General features: G+C 42.8%; 1 protein-coding gene and 1 long non-coding RNA gene across 13 annotated transcripts in view; one reads left to right on the forward strand and one right to left on the reverse strand.

Annotated features, from left to right (window-relative positions):
* Positions 1-17,020, forward strand: part of LOC109523367 (multidrug resistance-associated protein 4-like) — a 62,273-nt gene that overhangs the window by 20,791 nt on the left and 24,462 nt on the right. For 7 of the 12 annotated variants that reach the window (XR_002169749.1, XM_019882485.1, XM_019882490.1 and 4 more), the window contains exons 2-20: positions 314-424; positions 1,910-2,030; positions 2,107-2,331; positions 2,402-2,491; positions 2,648-2,811; positions 2,894-3,019; positions 3,111-3,360; positions 3,450-3,557; positions 4,102-4,191; positions 4,265-4,456; positions 4,552-4,646; positions 4,717-4,803; positions 4,885-4,981; positions 5,602-5,823; positions 6,937-7,068; positions 7,154-7,191; positions 7,422-7,516; positions 7,941-8,087; positions 16,782-16,861. Coding sequence is in view for 11 of the 12 variants with exons in the window: in XM_019882485.1 (XP_019738044.1) it covers positions 314-424; positions 1,910-2,030; positions 2,107-2,331; positions 2,402-2,491; positions 2,648-2,811; positions 2,894-3,019; positions 3,111-3,360; positions 3,450-3,557; positions 4,102-4,191; positions 4,265-4,456; positions 4,552-4,646; positions 4,717-4,803; positions 4,885-4,981; positions 5,602-5,823; positions 6,937-7,068; positions 7,154-7,191; positions 7,422-7,516; positions 7,941-8,087; positions 16,782-16,861 (2,470 nt within the window). In the remaining variant the exon portion in view is untranslated. Of the gene's footprint in view, positions 1-313; positions 425-1,909; positions 2,031-2,106; positions 2,332-2,401; positions 2,492-2,647; positions 2,812-2,893; positions 3,020-3,110; positions 3,361-3,449; positions 3,558-4,101; positions 4,192-4,264; positions 4,457-4,551; positions 4,647-4,716; positions 4,804-4,884; positions 4,982-5,601; positions 5,824-6,936; positions 7,069-7,153; positions 7,192-7,421; positions 7,517-7,940; positions 8,088-16,781; positions 16,862-17,020 lie in introns of those variants that run through there. The other 5 variants (XM_019882488.1, XM_019882487.1, XM_019882492.1 and 2 more) reach the window with 5 other exon arrangements.
* Positions 15,510-17,020, reverse strand: part of LOC109523368 (uncharacterized) — a 55,389-nt gene continuing 53,878 nt past the window's right edge. Inside the window, exon 3 of the long non-coding RNA XR_002169750.1 lies at positions 15,510-15,847. This is a non-coding gene — a long non-coding RNA (uncharacterized LOC109523368). The remainder of the gene's footprint in view (positions 15,848-17,020) is intronic.

A 17,020-nucleotide genomic window follows, 5' to 3' on the forward strand; every position in this document is an offset into this window, starting at 1 on the left:
ATATATATATATATATCCCGCGACCCTTGTGAGGACAAAGCGGATCGGAAAATGAATGAATGAATGAATAATATATATCTGCTTAGGAAGTATGCCATTCTATGTTTTGTGACCCTCTGAATCGTTTACATTTCCCATCCTAGATGTTGGGTATTCTCTCCCCTGTTAAAGATTACAGTAGTGTAGAACTGCACACCATCATGCACTACAGAACATTTTGGTTATCTTCTCAAATTGCTACGGAAATCAAGCTGTATTATTACGACTCTACTGTTTTTATTAGTATCGCATTGACTATATTTGTACTGTGTAGTTGGCTGAATCCCTTGTTCAGGACCGGCTACAAGAGGAGGCTGGAAGAAAATGACATGTACAGGATTCTTCCTGAGGATGCTTCTGACAGACTTGGGGAGGAGTTAGAGTGGTAAGAATATCTAACTCTAACATACTCATAACATGCTTATATTCATCATTTGCCTTGCCATGTATTTTTTATGATCTGTCTAAAAACGTGTGCATGTTGGTGTGTGTGTGTGTGTGTGTGATATGACGCCATCCAGAAAACTAAAGCCATAATAATAACCAAGTTATTAAAACGCCTCATTGGGTCACGCAAAACTGCGTAAAGCAGTACAGTAATACATATATTAATAGTCACAACGCTACTCCCACCCATTAAGGAAAGGTGATATTGTGTTTGAGGATGTGCTTGTGCACTTGACATTCGGCCCACCTATATATAGAAAGTATCACCGGCGCTGCAACACAAAACAGTCTGTTCTCTTGCACTCACTATTTGGCAGAGACATTTTGAATGATTTTCTTTAAGTCCGCAATGAAGGAGAAGGGTATTACACCCCAACATGAAGATCGTTGGACCAAGTCTTGCCTTGCCCACGCAGTCGCATATGACATTTAGTGTCGTGCTGTCTGCGCAACAGGCTTGGCTGTCAGGGGTTTTCTGATGAAGGAACAGCATGGTGCTGTCAGCAGCTCTATGAGCTGAGGACCCTCACCAGTGTACCTGTGTGTAACCAGTGGCCTTACAGCATGGGAAAAATAATTACCGTATTTTCCGGAGTATAAGTCGCAGTTTTTTTCATAATTTGGCCAGGGGTGTGACTTATACTCTGGAGCGACTTATGTGTGAAATGGTTAACACATTGTACACATCACATGTTATTTTCACATTAAACCGCAAGGGGGTGCTCTCGGCCTGTGTTGATACTTTCCACGTTGGCGGTAACTGAGAAAAACAACTGACGATGACTCTGACGTAAGCGACGTAGAAAAGGAAGCGCTGCATCTTCTACCTCCGGAGTTGGCGGAGTTGTTTAAAAGTGACACCGAGCATGAAGATTTCATTGGATTTTGTGATTTGGAGTGACGCTGATGGTTTGGTAAATTTGTTAGCATGTTCTTTGTGCTATATTTGTCCAAATAACTCTTAATATGTTACGTGAACATATCAGGTACATTCACAGTTCGTTGTTTAAGCGTCATGTAACGTTAGCATATCGTACACTTATTCAGCCTGTTGTTCTCTAGTTTTATTTTTATTTTAAATTGCCTTTCAAGATGACATGTATGTTTTTGGTGTTGGAGCTTACCAAATAAATTTCCCCCAAAAATGCGACTGATATATGTTTTTTCCTTCTTAATTATGCATTTTTTGGCTGGTGCGATTTATAATCCGGAGCGACGTATAATCCGAAAAATACGGTACTGTATTTTCCGCACTATAAGGCGCACTAAAAAGCATTCCATTTTCTCAAAAGCCGAAAGTGCGCTTTATAATACGATGCGCCTTATATATGGATTAATATTCTGATTTCGTAGACGTAGTATTTTAAATGTCAAACAGCTTCTGCTTGCCACCGCCAACAATCACACGTCATGCTTTTCCAAGGTACTGGAAGCAAGACGTTAAGCATGCGGCAAAAGATCGACGCCAGCCTCAACTCACGAGAGTCCTCATAAAATGTTACTGGAGATCCTACGCGATCACTGGAGCATACGTCTTCATACAGGTGCGGTCAAAGTAAACCATCTTAGAAGGCAATGATGGATTTCAGGTTGTTTAACGGGTCTGGTTTACTCCATCAGGAAGTCGTTAAAGTCATTCAGTCAGTGTTACTCGGTACGCTCATTGAGTACTTTGAGAGTGCTGATGCCACAGGCCCAACGGCGGTCTACAAGGCCTACAGCTACGCGGCGGGCATCTGCCTGTGCACCGTCTGGATGGCCGTCCTCCACCATCTCTATTTCTACCATGTCCAAAGAGCGGGCATGAAAATCCGTGTGGCCATGTGTCACATGATCTACCGGAAGGTACGAATGGACGAACACGATTAATTATTTTTGGCTACTCCATTTAACATAACTTTTTTGTTCTGCAAAGGCTCTCAGTCTTAACAATACGGCGCTGACTAAAACGACAACAGGACAAATTGTCAATCTGCTGTCCAATGATGTCAACACATTTGATGAGGTAATTGTCTGAAAATAAGCATATCCACAACATTAGCTAGACCTGTTGCAGTATGAGCGCTCCATCAAAATGCTTTGTTTTGATTGACTTAGAGTAAAAACGTACAGTCGCAGATGACGACACACCCTGCACTCCATCTTTGTCATTTTCTCCTAGGTAACCTTGTATCTGCACTTTCTGTGGATCACCCCCGTGCAAGCCGTAATGGTGATAATATTGTTGATGTATTGGATCGGTCCATCATGCCTTGCCGGAATGGCCGTCTTCTTCATCCTGATACCAGCGCAGACTATGTTTGGAAGACTGTTTTCCAAACTGAGGTTGGCAGTCATCATTTGGACCACATAGTAGTATCAACTGTTGTATCGGTATCGTCACTGCTGCGAGTTTCTGTCGTTCTAGGGCTGACACTGCAGTCCTGACCGATGACAGGATACGCACGATGAATGAGGTCCTCTCTGGAATTCGTGTGATAAAGATGTGCGGGTGGGAGAAACCCTTTGCTGTGCTTGTGGATGAAGTCCGAAGGTAGCCTGTTTTTATTCTCTTCAACAAATAAGACCCCCATGCATCTACTGAGAACGTTTTTTTTTTCTGTGTGTCTTTTGTGATGGCACAGAATGGAAATCTCCAAAGTAATGAAAAGCTCCTACTTGCGCGGCTTGAACATGGCGTCATTCTTCGTGGCCAACAAGCTCATCATCTTCCTCACTGTTTGCGTCTACGTGCTGACGGGCAAGCAGTTGTCTTCCAGCACCGTCTTCATGGCCGTTTCCCTCTATGGCGCCGTCAAACTCACGATCACGCTCTTCTTTCCCTTCGCCATCGAGAAGGTCTCAGACTCCCTCATCAGCATTCAAAGAATCCAAGTAAGAATGCCGATTTCAAGTGAAATAAATGTTGAGCTGTTTCAAACATATTTGATGGAAAAGGAACATATCAATGGGGATTTTCTTAGAATTTTCTCCTTCTGGATGAAGTTGCTCCTCAACATCTGGGACTCCCGGTGGAAGAGAAAAAAGACTGTTTGCTGAAGATTCAGGAATTGGTGTGCTATTGGGACAAGGTGAGGTCAATTGTTTATTGTTGCTCAAATAGTTCGTTGAGACGAGGCGTTCCCATTAATTGCCGGAAAGATCACTCATCCTAAAACAGATTACCATAGTTACCAATGGGGTAACTATGGGCCCGGTGGTCGACAGGTCAGCACGTCGGCCTCACAGTGCAGAGGTGCAGGGTTCGATTCCGGCTCCTCGTACATGCTCTCCCCGTGCCTGGGTGGGTTTTCTCTTCCTCCCACATTCCAAAAGCATGCATGAGAGAAATTCTTGGTGTATGCAGTGCAGCGTATTCAGAAACATGGAGACTATACACGCTGATTTCGGGCGAGAGACCAAGTATACCCGAGATGAGTCGCCAGCTGCTAAATAACACTAACGACTAACTACAAAGACAATTCTTGGTGTTTCCCAGTGACAGTAATATACTGTGGAAAATATTAGCACAGGATTGCAGTTCGCGAAATAAATGCCCAAGCTGAGGTATTATGGTAGGTAAACCTCAAATGTTTTAAATGGCTGTTTTCAAGGCACTGTATGTTTTCATTTTAGACCCAAGAAGCTCCAACTTTAGAGAATGTTTCCTTCACAGTTGGACCCGATCAGCTGCTCGCTGTAATCGGTCCTGTCGGCTCAGGGAAGGTATGGCCGCCATCGTGAGTAACTTGGAAAGTGAGTATCATGCTTTGAATGGTCATTTGATGTTTTGTGTCAGTCTTCGCTCCTCAGCGCCATCTTGGGAGAGCTAAGCCAGGAAAGTGGCGTGATCAAGGTCCGAGGGGATCTGACCTACACTTCCCAGCAGCCCTGGATTTTACCCGGCACTATCCGGAGCAACATCCTTTTCGGCCAAGAGCTCAACCACTTCAAGTATGACCGAGTGCTGAGAGCCTGCGCCCTCAAGAGAGTGAGAATTAGTCCAGAGTCCTGTGAGGGTTCGTGGACCTGCATTTTCTAGTAAGTCCAGTTTGGAATGACTATGTAACACCTGCATTTGTCCAGGACATGGAGCTACTACCAGGTGGTGACTTGGCATCCGTCGGAGACAGAGGGGCCAATTTAAGTGGAGGACAGAAGGCGAGAATCAGTTTGGCCAGGTGTGCACGAAACAAAAAAAAAACAACACACTTTCTTTTGATTTATCCTCTGACTGAATGTGCTTTTCAGAGCAGTGTACCAGGATGCAGACATCTACCTACTGGATGACCCCCTCAGTGCTGTGGATGCTGAAGTCGGCAAGCACATCTTTGAAGAGTAAAAAGAACTGCGCTGTTTCATACTCAAGAGCTGTTCTCTGCTGAAATTATTTTGAAACTCAGATGCTCTTTCCTACAGGTGTATTTGTGGACTTCTGAGGAACAAGCCGCGTGTTCTTGTCACTCACCAGCTGCAATACCTGAAGGCTGCGCATGAAATTGTCGTCTTAAAGGAGGTGAGTGAGCTTTTTAACATTTAACGTGTCATCTCGTCGCTGTCCTGTGAAAAACACAATGTATGTCCATTTTTTTTTGTTTGTTTGTTTTTTTGTTTGTGTTACATTTTACTTTAATGGGATGTCTGAAACGCAGACACCCGAGCGTGCTGGAACCAAGCCCAGCCATATTCGGGTAATATAGGCGGGGTACGCCCCTGAACTGGTTGCTAGCCAATCGCAGGACACGTTTCACAATCACACCCACGAACAATAGAGTGTCCAATTAACCCGTTATGAATGTTTTTGGGGCAATGTGGGAGGAAACCTGAGTACAGGAATGCCACAACTCAGATTTGAAACCTGGAACTCTGTACTGTGAGGCGTATGTGCTAACCAGTCGGTCACCATGCCGTCCCCATTCACATAAAAATATATTTTCTAAAAAGACAAAAATGCACATCGATTCTCACAAAACAACGAGGAAATTCAATTTCCACTGCCCATATTGAGAAGTTTTACAACAAAAAGATTTGTGGCCTTCAACTCCAGTTTCATAAGACGTATAGACTTCCCAGTACTAATTTGAAAATTAAAATGAGTCAACAGAAACATAATGTATGTTTTTTCTATGTTGGCAGGGTAAAATGGTGGCCAAGGGGAGCTACAGAGAGCTGCAGAGCTCTGGTCTTGATTTCTCCTCACTCCTCAAGGAGGAGGACAGTCAGGAGGAAAGACCAAGCACGACCTCCATCAAGTCCATGGCCTCCTTTTGCCCCTCCACTCTTTCTAACAAGTCCATGTCATCCATTTCCTCCTTGTCCGCCTCCTGCTACTCGCTGATGGAAGAGACGCTCACACTGGTAGGTGCAACTGGAGCATCAGGTTGCCAATGTCATGGATTTTCATTCAGTAATTTTTTTTTTCAACTATTTTGCTCGAATGCTAACTGACACTAAGGATAGTGTATAGAGAAAGGCTTACAGAACCTACTAGTAGAATTATCACAAAATAAAATAGTAATTTTTCATGAGTGAATGTTAACATTTCTTATCGAGACCTGCTACATATTGTATTACGGTAACCAGGGAACAATATTTGTTCCAAACACTCACAAGATGCTCGAAATAAAATATTTTCTTGGACTGTTATGACTTTGATCTTGTAAAATTATGTCACTATTCTTTTAAAGTTACTTTTTTCTCTTAAAGCGAAGTTGAGTCAATAAAGATTCTTTACAATAGTCTAACGGGGCATTCTGATAAATATTGCGTTGGTGGAATATGCATTAAGCAGCAAAATCCAACTATTTTTGTCCATCTCAGGGGCCGGCCATTTTGCCACTTGGCTGTCGACAGAGGCTCAAGGCGTGGACTTGACTTCCCCTTTGCAACTTTATGGGAAATGTATTATTGTTTTTCTAATAGTACGACAACCTCATTCTTGTACAATTATTTTTCTCCTGATTTGACAACTTTGTTCTCCCTAATACTAATACTCGACCGTCATAAAATTCCATTATTACAACTTTATTCATGCTCGAAACTACAACCTAATTTTCTGCATGACACAAAGCTCATTCCTGCCCCGCTGCTGTTAAATTATACAATTTTTCTCAGGATATTCGAAGTTTCCTCTGACCAAATCAAAACTGTCAAATTATGCAAATTTATTTATTTTTTTAAATCTTCCTCGTCATATCACAACTTTAACTTCATTCACGTGCCTGAATTGGGTTACTAAGATTCCTGCCTTATATGTCTTAACTGTTCCAACTTTCAGGATTCGCGTGTGATATTTTGGACAGTTTTTCCTGCGGTCCTTGCGTGCTGCAACTAAACAAACAGCAATTACATTTTTTTTTTAATGGGCTGTGTTTCCATTTAGCCTCTAGAGGGCAGCACAGGCTTAGCTTTCCCTTTCAGGTGCCGTTCGCTGATGGTTTGAATGACTGCTGCTTGGTGTGTATCATCCAGGCAGCGCAACCCACGGAGGAGGAAAAGCGCAGGCAGGGAGACGTCAGCCTGCAAATGTATGTGAAATATTTCCGAGCGGGCGCTAACTTCCTGGTTCTCTTCCTCCTCATTCTCCTCAACGCTCTTGCACACGTGAGTCCGTGCTTATTTGCACAACACAGTGGGGTCGGCTTCTTGATCGTTGAAATGAGAATGAAGATTTGATTTGTTTTAAAAGGTGGCGTTTGTGCTGCAGGACTGGTGGCTTGCTCATTGGTAAGATTCTTCCCTCACAATTGGTGGTAGAAAAGAAAACAGAAAGGACACAAAGGGCCCCAGTGAGGTGTAAACAGAGCGTGTCTTGGCATGAAATGTTTTCTATGACTTTAAGTGTCACTTGTTGAAGGCGACCTTTTGCTTTTCAATTGTGGAAAATGTTGTGTTTGTGTTGCTTTTCTTCTTCACGTCTAAGTATCTTTGTGTTTTTTTTTTCTCTTTTTCGGCAGGGCCGAACAGCAGCAGCATGTTAAAGTAAAGCAGTCCCTCAATGGCAGCCTCCCCACACAGCTGGACCTTGACCTGCACCTAAGTGTTTACGCAGGTGAACCTTGCTAATTGTCTTCCTTAAAAAAAAGAAAAAAAAGGAAAAAAAAAACGACTGTATGTTTTTGTATTCTATAATTATGTCATCCATTCAGAAAAGGGTTGGCAGTAACCCAAGGCCTTCAAGGCCAAGTGTGGGTACACGGGGCCTCAGCTGTATCAAGAGATAGCGGCGCCTTTCGTGTTGTCTGCGCTCGAATCACTCCGACTGTCTCCCTGTGACTCTGAACGGCTTCACTATTGCACTTCAACTCACAGAATGATACTGGGAACAAAAAAAAAAAAAAAAGAAAAACACTTGAGTGGACGACATTTCTTTTCTACTGATTGACCTTTAAAACACTGCTGTCCTTGAAGGAAGCACGAGGATGGCATCCGATTGTTCTGATAGATTTGTATGTTTTCCTTCTCTGGTGCCGAAGGTTTAACAGGTGCAGCCGTGGTGTTTGGCTTCGTTCGCAGCTTGGTGTTTTTCAACGTCCTGGTGAGCTCGGCGCAGACCCTTCACAACGGCATGTTTGACAGCATCCTGCGGACCCCGGTGCATTTTTTCCAAATTAATCCAATTGGTAAGGGGCTCCTTCGTTTGTCTCTGTACACTTGGTAATGAAACTGTAGAAATGGTTGATGTACACGACGAGGCATCCGGGGAGCCACTGGAGGGGGTGATTCTAACATGTCAACACTAGAGAGCAGACTACGCCCTGCTTCCTTTTACAACGCTTTGACTGTATCTTTAACCTCAATATACAATTTAACTTTTTACATTAGATGAAACTATTTATCTGCATTGCATTCTTGCTCTTAAAACAAACGGATTATTTTAAGCAATATGTATCTATCCACAAATATAACTAGTTAAACCACAATAACTATTTTTAGTATAAATATTGAATACATAAATCCGTATTTCCAAAGATGTTTTTTTTCATGTACAATTTTAGGTTTGGATGCAATGCGACCAAGATGCCAAGCCGTTCAGAGCTTTAATACATTTGGTTGGAGTATATTTTCGCAAATGTATCAAAAATATTTAAGGCTTCTGTTGAACTAGACAATATACATTTATACATAATATATGTATTTAAAAAAAACCTGCAAATGATTATACCATTTCAAAAGTAGGAATTAGAAAATGATATGTGCTTAAAAAAAAAAATCAATCTGGCTGCGCTTCTTGGGGAGCATGCGACATTTTGAAGCGCAAGTCAAGTGTAAAAAAATACATTAATTTGCAAATGTACATTTTGAGAGGGGGGCGGTAATCATTATTCATGATCGACCTATAACAACCTGTCATTTAATAGCTGAAGTCAGCTTGCTAAGTGATGGCTTTAATTTTTCCTGGCCATTGTTCGCCTGTCAGCAGACAATTACTCAGTCTAATCTCCTCAATGCGACAACGCATATACAACACAAATCGGCCCGGGTGGGAATGTGCAACAGGAGACAAACTTGTATCAATGTAATGAGTCACCATGAACTGCTTAAATATGATTTAAGGGTGTTTGAGGCGGGCGTAGCGGCAAAGCACGCCTTTTACAAAAGACGTGTGTGTTCCTATAGCAAACACCGGCTGGCCTTCTCATCGTCACTGATGTGTTTGCTGTTGCTTCCGTGCGACGTGTTGGGGCGATCTGGGTGTGACTTAATCTATTCACAAACACTTGGAAATAATGTAATAATCTGCTTGATATCGCCGCACGGGAGAGGCTTAGCACACACGGTTATCTGATTGGCGCTATCGGAGACTATTATGTGACCGGTCCGTTTATTGTTACAGCTTGGCCTGCAGGAGGGCAAACAAAGCTGTAATGTCGACAGTGGATTTTCAGACTTATGCTTCAGAGATAAAGAGAGCCATTATTAATTGATTTGTCATATTTACACTCGGGCACAATGGAACGTAAAACCTTGATAAATCCTGCTTGATGCTTTTTCACCGTCGATGCTTTGCCGCCGTGGTGTCACCAGCTTACACGCCAGCGACGACATATTAGGAACACTTGCGCAATTCTCCTGCAAGTATAGGATTGGTAAAATGACAGCGATACGAAAACAATCCTCAGTTTAGAGCGACGTTGGTGTATAGTTTTGGTTTATAATTTTAGGTAGTTCATGAATCAGACTTCAAACTCGAATGTGAGTGGTACTGTTTTGATGGCTGTTGTTGGTCTTTCCGTGAGTAAGATTAAACAAAAGCAAAACGAGTAATTTTCAGTGACACTTAGTGGAGAAATAACCCATTCCATTTTAGCGAGTATAAAAAAACAAGAAAATACATAAAGAGAAATTCATTTTTGAGTCATGATGGAAGTGGCACAACAACAAATGGTACATTTTTAGAAAAAGAAGTCTATACACTAACAAACAGAAAGATATTTTTTTCACTTGAATCAGAGTGATTCACTTCTTACAATTTAAGACATAATGGAAGCATTCCCCGATTCCAGAATAAAAATGGTGCAATCCTGTTCATCCATTACAAATGTTTTCTCATCTTATGTCACACATGTACCAGAAGGAAACTGGCTTTTGTTCACTTTTGTGATTGGTGATTGCAGCACAGTGGACTAGTGGTGAGCAGGGTGAGATAATTTTTCAGCTCTCGAAAGACACATGGACAGACAAACATATCCATCTGCCTCGCAATTTCGGAGGTTCTGGGTTTGAATCTTAGCTGGAAACCCACGCAGGTACATGGAGAACATGCAAACTCTGGGAAGGCCCGAGCCAGGAATCGAACCCTGCACCTCTGCACTGTGAGGCAGTTACTTTCGTGAACATTGTGTGGTTTCAGTTCGTTATTGTTATCGTTATTTTTACATTTTTTTCATTTTTGCTCACGAAAGTAATCTTGGTAGATACAAATGAATCCAATTCGCTTTAGTTTGCAGTTCAGCCTTAGTGGTGGTACAATATGTGACAGAGCTTTGTTTTCTGACCTGACCTGACCGGGATTTGACAGCGGTTTACATGATACTGCCACTGTGCATGGGCTGAGCATTGGGGAGTCGGCCCCAAAGGTAAAGGTTACGCTTTCAGGCATCACTGCACAAAGGTCTCACTTGCAACAATGCAGTACAGCAGCGCCGGCTTCAAACTGATGCTAAGGCATTGTATGTCTTCCGTATCAGCAATTCAACGCTTTTGAGCCATTCGGGACCAATTTGTGTCAGTGTTATCTTCGTTGCCGCACAGATATCGCCGACTTCCAAATTGATGATTACGACCTTCATATTTCACGATAACTTTATGTCGCAAGATAAGCATTCGGTATGATGTTAGTTAGAATGAGAGGAAGGGTTAAGCACGATGTTTTGTCTGTCAACATTGCAGAATAATTTCTGTTACATCCTCCACAAACATGGCAGACATGCAATGCGACCACATCCTTATTGCGGTGGAAAACACAGCGGTGCATTTTTAACAGTAAAATGAGACAAAAATTAGCTTCTTAAACTTTGATGAATTTATGATTTAAAAAAAAAAATTATAAAGTTATATTTTTTTATGAAGCCTTAATTAAAGGTGCTAATGTGTAATTTGTAGAGTTCATATTTACCAGTCTGTTAGCAATGATCGCTCCATTCATTGCACAAGTGCAAGACTTGTGCATTTCCAAGACTCTCCACGCTTCGCTTTTTATCCACGGGTTCATATGAAATCATAAATATGGTTAAGTCATTGTGTAAAATAAAAAAATGTACTTATTGCATCGGTACAGCTTGGTGGCGGCTGGCTTCATTTATCTTTGTAGCCGAAAACCAAATTTTCGTGGTGAAAGCTTATCGTCGTTACATCTACAACATTACAATGCCATTCACCAAAAAGTCAAATTTCAAATCACAGCAAAACTACTTGCCAATTAGATGTAGAACCCCGAACGACATTTCAATCGGTGTCTGGCGGGCCTTATGACATTCATAAAATCTTTATATGGAAAAATAGGTTTCGAAATCCAAACAAATCATATTTCGACTTGCGTCTCAGAACAGATTATGACACAGTTCTATTTTTTGGGTCTAATTGTAATGTACCAGGTGTCCCTTGCGGCGTAGTGGTACACTCGCCTGACTTGGGTGCGGGCAGAGTGGGATCGGTTGCCACTCAGTGATGGTGTGCGGGTGGGTGTGAAGGGTTGTTCCTCTCTACATGTGCCCTCCGACTGACTGGTGACCAGTTTAGGGGGTGGTCCACCTTTCACCCGAAGTCAGCTGGGATAGGCTCCGACGCCCCACCCCAGCCCCCCCAACCCCACCCAGTTCAGGATAAATGATGTTGAAAATGGATGTGATGTATCAATTTCCTCGCTTGCTGGAGCAACTACAAACGTATTTGGGCTCTCATCCGTTGGTGTACTTGAATGCATGAACAAAATCCTGAAGATTTAAACTGGGATAGGTTGTGATTATCTGTGTTTCTCATTATTAACGTGACTTGGAAAATATTTTCAAATGACTTTAACCCTTTCAGGGACAGCGGTTACTACAGTGGACGGCCTATCATGTTATCAGGTTACAGGTTATCATTATTGGTGCATGAAATGGTTAAAGATAGTGCAGCCTCTACGAATTACCATAGCCAACTTGTACAAAAGGCTGGTAAGAACAAGGCTCCTCTTTTGTATTCATATTCATATACTAAAACTCAAAACACGGAGTTTGGCATCAAGTAAACTTGACATACAGCCATTCATCCAAATGTGATCCAGCTGGAGCGGCACAGACAGTGGTGGATGTGCTGAGCTGATGTTGATCCCCGTAATTTAGTGTCATTGAGTGGGTTAATCCCCTCAGAGACTGCAGGCCAGAGCCTTGGCTCATCAGCACAGTTTCAGTCAACACACATACGACCATACTCAGTGTCTACCATTCACATCAGCAACAGTGGTCCATATTTCAGTGCCGAACATTAGATCTTCAGTAATTGTCCCGTGTGAGATTCTAATTGTGTCTACAGAGCAAATGTTTTTTTTTTCCCTCCTTCTCAAAATGTCTGTATTTCAGGTTCCAGGTTGCAAGAGGAAAAGTGGGGGAAGTATTGCAGACAGCAGGATGATGATATCGAAGTGTGTAAATTGAATGTGGAGATGGAGCGGCGCGTGCGTGTGTGTGCAGCGTGGCTGATAGAGCTCCCCCTCGCTCGGCACTTGCACTATTTAATTGCATGAAAGGGAAGGCAGGGAGATTGCACAAGCCTGGCGGTGAGAGCGAAGAGAATGGATTTAGAATGTATTAGTATTGGCAGCAAGGTGCCGGCGGTGGGAGGCTGCCCCGGGCCCCCTGGGCCCTTCATGGAAAGTGCAGGTGAGCTGTGCCACCTCCAGCCTTGGCAGACACCCCCCTCCTACACCCCACCTCCCCCACTCCTCAGTATTCCGACATTATTGCACTTTGCTGTCTGAAAAGGCCGCTCTAAGTGTGCCGTGCCCACACGCGGAGTTGCTCCCTTATCGTGATGTTTACAGGGAACAGCGATTTGCCACACACCTGGCTCGAGCCGGACCCCACTGTTCCACTTCTTTAAATGTGATGGAGGGGAGAGAGAGAGGGGGGGGGCCCTCACCCTTTATCTCTACCTGAGCTGGGAGGGCTTGATATTTCCCGAGCCTAGAAAAGTGGTGCAAATCACCCCTGGTGTCTTAAAGGCATGAGAAATGATTTGATCCTTCTGGAGATCACCGTTTTGGCACAATCGCTGATATTGTTGACAAGCAGCCAGCGATTGAAGCCATTGTCCCGCGCTGATCTCACCTCACATTTCCATTCACGTAACGCGGCACCGTAATGCAACCGCTCCATAGTGGAGGATCCATACCTCATCCCTTCTCTGTTAACCGAGCCGCTTGTCATGTCAAACAGCTGATAGCTGACTGATGTCTGCTGCTCGAGGAGCCTCGGAGCGTCGCATGATGTAACCGGCAGAAACATATTCCTTTCTCACCGGCATTGTTTGTTGAAGGCTTGCAAGAATTTGGGTCATCTGTGGCTTAGACAGTAACATTACATAAAATTATTATAGGATCCCGCGCAAACACGCTTTGACAAGCCGTTTTTCCCAGGCTAAAGCAAGGAGATTGGTTGCTAGCATGGCAGCGGCAGTCGGAGTAGCAGCAGCGGCATCTGTACTCGCTTATTTGAACCTTCCCCTCGGGATGTCTGTATGCTAAAGGGGCACTCACACTGTGAATACGATTAGTCTGCCTCCAAGTGTACAACATGCTTACGCCACTTGACTTTGAATCATCGCTGATTTGGAGCATTGCCGGCTCGTTGCGGGGAAGAATGCTTTGGCGGGTTTTATGCAATGGTTGTTATGCGGCAGCCCCGGCCTCGTCCTCATGCATGTTTTTAGGCGGGAGCGGTATTTTGGATCAAGCTGTAAGCCGCTTACAGCCGTGGAGAGAGGTGATTACAGGGCCCACCTCCATAGCAGTGACTGGGAGGCAACTTTTAGGTCAGTGGTGCCATGGCTCCACCGGCGGGCCACATTCTCCTCCCTCTCCCCACCTTTTTAAATCATGCATACATATAGTCACCTCAAAAACATAATTTGCTTGCTTAGTAGGGGTGGGATTTGCAGAATAACTCCTGATATGATTTATTTTTTATCAGTTCATGCAACAAGGCTTGCTTAGCACTACACCTGCCAAAGTTGGTGTGGCAAACCCAACGGTATCATTTGTTAATGTGGTATCATTTAGTGATTCAAAAAAAAAAAAAAAAAAAGAAGAACAATGACAATTTTGAAACTGATTCAGTGACGGGTTTTGCCATTGTTTTCCAAAGTAAAAGATGTTTGCAAATGTTTTATTTTGATCAAATGAAAAGAATCATCATCCTGCTTTCACAAAAGTCGACAGAAATCTGAGGAGAACTGCCCAGAGGCTGATTTCAGAGGATTTGGACGATTTTAAGTTAAACAATTACTCTAAACGTAAGTGTCATTTCCAGATGACAAAACGCACCAGATTAAAACACAGCGAAATTTAACCACAAAAGCTAATTTGTACAAACATTAGCCGCTGTGAACTTAATAGCTACGGGTGCCCATGTTATTAAATGGTGTATTATCTATTTCATAAACACCGCTGTTACAAACATCTTTTTTTTTTTCGCTGAAAACACTCTTATCAATGCGGGTTTTACGCTGGGATCCCTGCCTGGAGTAATAAGGGACTCTCGAAGCAACAATATACTGTATACCTCCAAGCAGCAAAGACGAATGGCCTCATGTTAAAAGTGTATTCATCTAGTATGGAATTTCCATAATTTATCAATAATGCCATTTGTTTGTTTTCACAATAGAGTCTTGAGTTTTTACTTTTGAGGCCCGACAATTACATTTACAGCAGAGCTTTGTTTAAAAAATAATTTTAGCTTTGCTTCTAGACAAGAAAATAAAGTTTGCGGCTATGCACAATGTGAATTTATGAAATTAAACAATTGATTCTATTAAAAAAAAAAAAAAACAACAACAATCGTTCATTCATTAAATTGCCATCTTTATATTGTTTAATCAAACCCGTGCTTCAGTTCCTTGGAATCAACCTACAGGGTAAAAATGCTGCACAAAGTTAGAAAGTGGCTCCTCATATGAAGTAATTGACTTGCAAAACTGTTTTTAAAAAAATACATTTTGAGCCTTGTGATATCTGTCTCTCCCTTAGACAGTATCAGTATGAGTTTGTTGTTATCAATACTGTACAATGACAGCTGATATAATAAGTAACTCTCCCAAATGTTCCCATTTCATAAATAATGAAAGCCTTTCTATCATGACGTATGAATATTTTTGTCCCGCACACTCTGAGGCGATATGTGGTCATATTGATATTTTGTCCCAACCCAAAGTTGATCCCTGACTTAGTGCATTGATCCTAAACCATGAGCGAACATTTCAGATACGGCGATATCAATATTTTGTCCCACTTCTATTGTTCGGTGATGAGTGAAGGCAGTGATAGGTAGCACCTCTTTTTTTTTTCCTTTCTTTTTCTGCAAGAGAAACTCCATCATGGTGAGATAAAGAAAGCCTTAAGGCAGAGTGGCGTGGGGATTGTCAGTTTCAGTGACCCTGCGGCAAACAGTGTGCGAGAGCCAGTGGAGGATATCATCACGTGCGCTGTGGCAACAACAAGGGAAGAAAAAGAATGCAAAAGTGCGATTTGAAATAATGAATACCTGAGCGGATTGGAGGCAGCTCAATTAACGTCAACGAGGCTGCCATGCCAGTCACAACAAGGAAGAGCGGTTTGCGTTGTCCCCTCCACCACCACCTTTTGTTCCCTGACAAAAGCCTCCTGATCGTATTCTGCTGAGAGATTCTTCATGAAATGGAAAACAAATAATGAGTCATTGTTTTAAGGAGATATGTGCCCCCCGCCTCCGTACAACCCCTGCCTCGATCTAGCAATATTTATGTTCAATTGTGATACACTTGTCTCTGCTGGCTCAATACAGATAAAACACTGTACAGGAGTATTTATAATGGCTGCAGGTGGTATAGAGTATATATAGTTTGATAGGCAAGTTATTGACCGTAATTTCCGGACTATAAGCCGCGACTTTTGTCACACGCTTTCAACTCTGCGGCTTATTTCATGAAGCGGCTTATATAAAGACTTTTCTAACGGCCGCCTGTGTACCGTCTTTCTTTGTAAATATCTCATGTTACAATATGGGCACCTGCGGCTTATACACAGGTGCGGCTTATGTGTGTACAAAATATTTTTTTCCTTTAAAAATGTAGTGGTGCGACTTATAATCAGGTGCGGTCTATAGTCCAGAAATTACGGTAGTTTGGTTCACAGGGTTTTTGAACTTGTGACTCCAAATGGAAGTATACTAGCAGCAGGGTGAAGTAGCAGGTAGCACATCCGTCTCATAGCTGACAATTCAAATCTCATTTTCGGGCAGTGGGATTTGAATGTGCTTTCTATGGGTACCCCTGCTTCCTTGTACATTCCAAAAGCATCCTTGTTAGGTTGAATGAACATTCTAAAATGCAGCCATGGCTGCTTGTCAGTATGTGCCCAGTGATTAAGAACCAGGCCAGGCTCCAGTTCACCAGCAATCCAAATGAGGACAACCAGTATAGAACGACGGAAGAACTCTTCATCGCAGCATTATTGTCTTTGTGGGCAAACAAAATTATTTGTAGTGAATCTAATGACTGTATATTGTGTAGGTTGTACAAATGCCTTGAATTACGTTCAACATGTGTTTCGATGTGTTCTTTTGTGTGGCGGGGTTCCACAGGAAGAATCCTCAACAGGTTTTCCAAAGACATCGGCCACCTGGACTCTCTGCTGCCATGGACGTTTGTGGACTTCACCCAGGTGAGTCTCACCTCGCCAGGTTTGCTTGCTGGCGCTGCAGCGCGGGGAGGCCATTTCATGCCTGGCTAAACCTGCTTTGTGGTGCGCGTCCCCTAATCTGGAAACAATTACTGTGGGATTACCTGCCAGCGCGGCCCAGCGCCTTTGCAGATTTAATAA

The sequence above is a fragment of the Hippocampus comes genome, unplaced genomic scaffold, assembly GCF_001891065.2.
Source record: "Hippocampus comes isolate QL1 unplaced genomic scaffold, H_comes_QL1_v1.1 scaffold111, whole genome shotgun sequence".
NCBI classification, from domain to species: domain Eukaryota; kingdom Metazoa; phylum Chordata; class Actinopteri; order Syngnathiformes; family Syngnathidae; genus Hippocampus; species Hippocampus comes.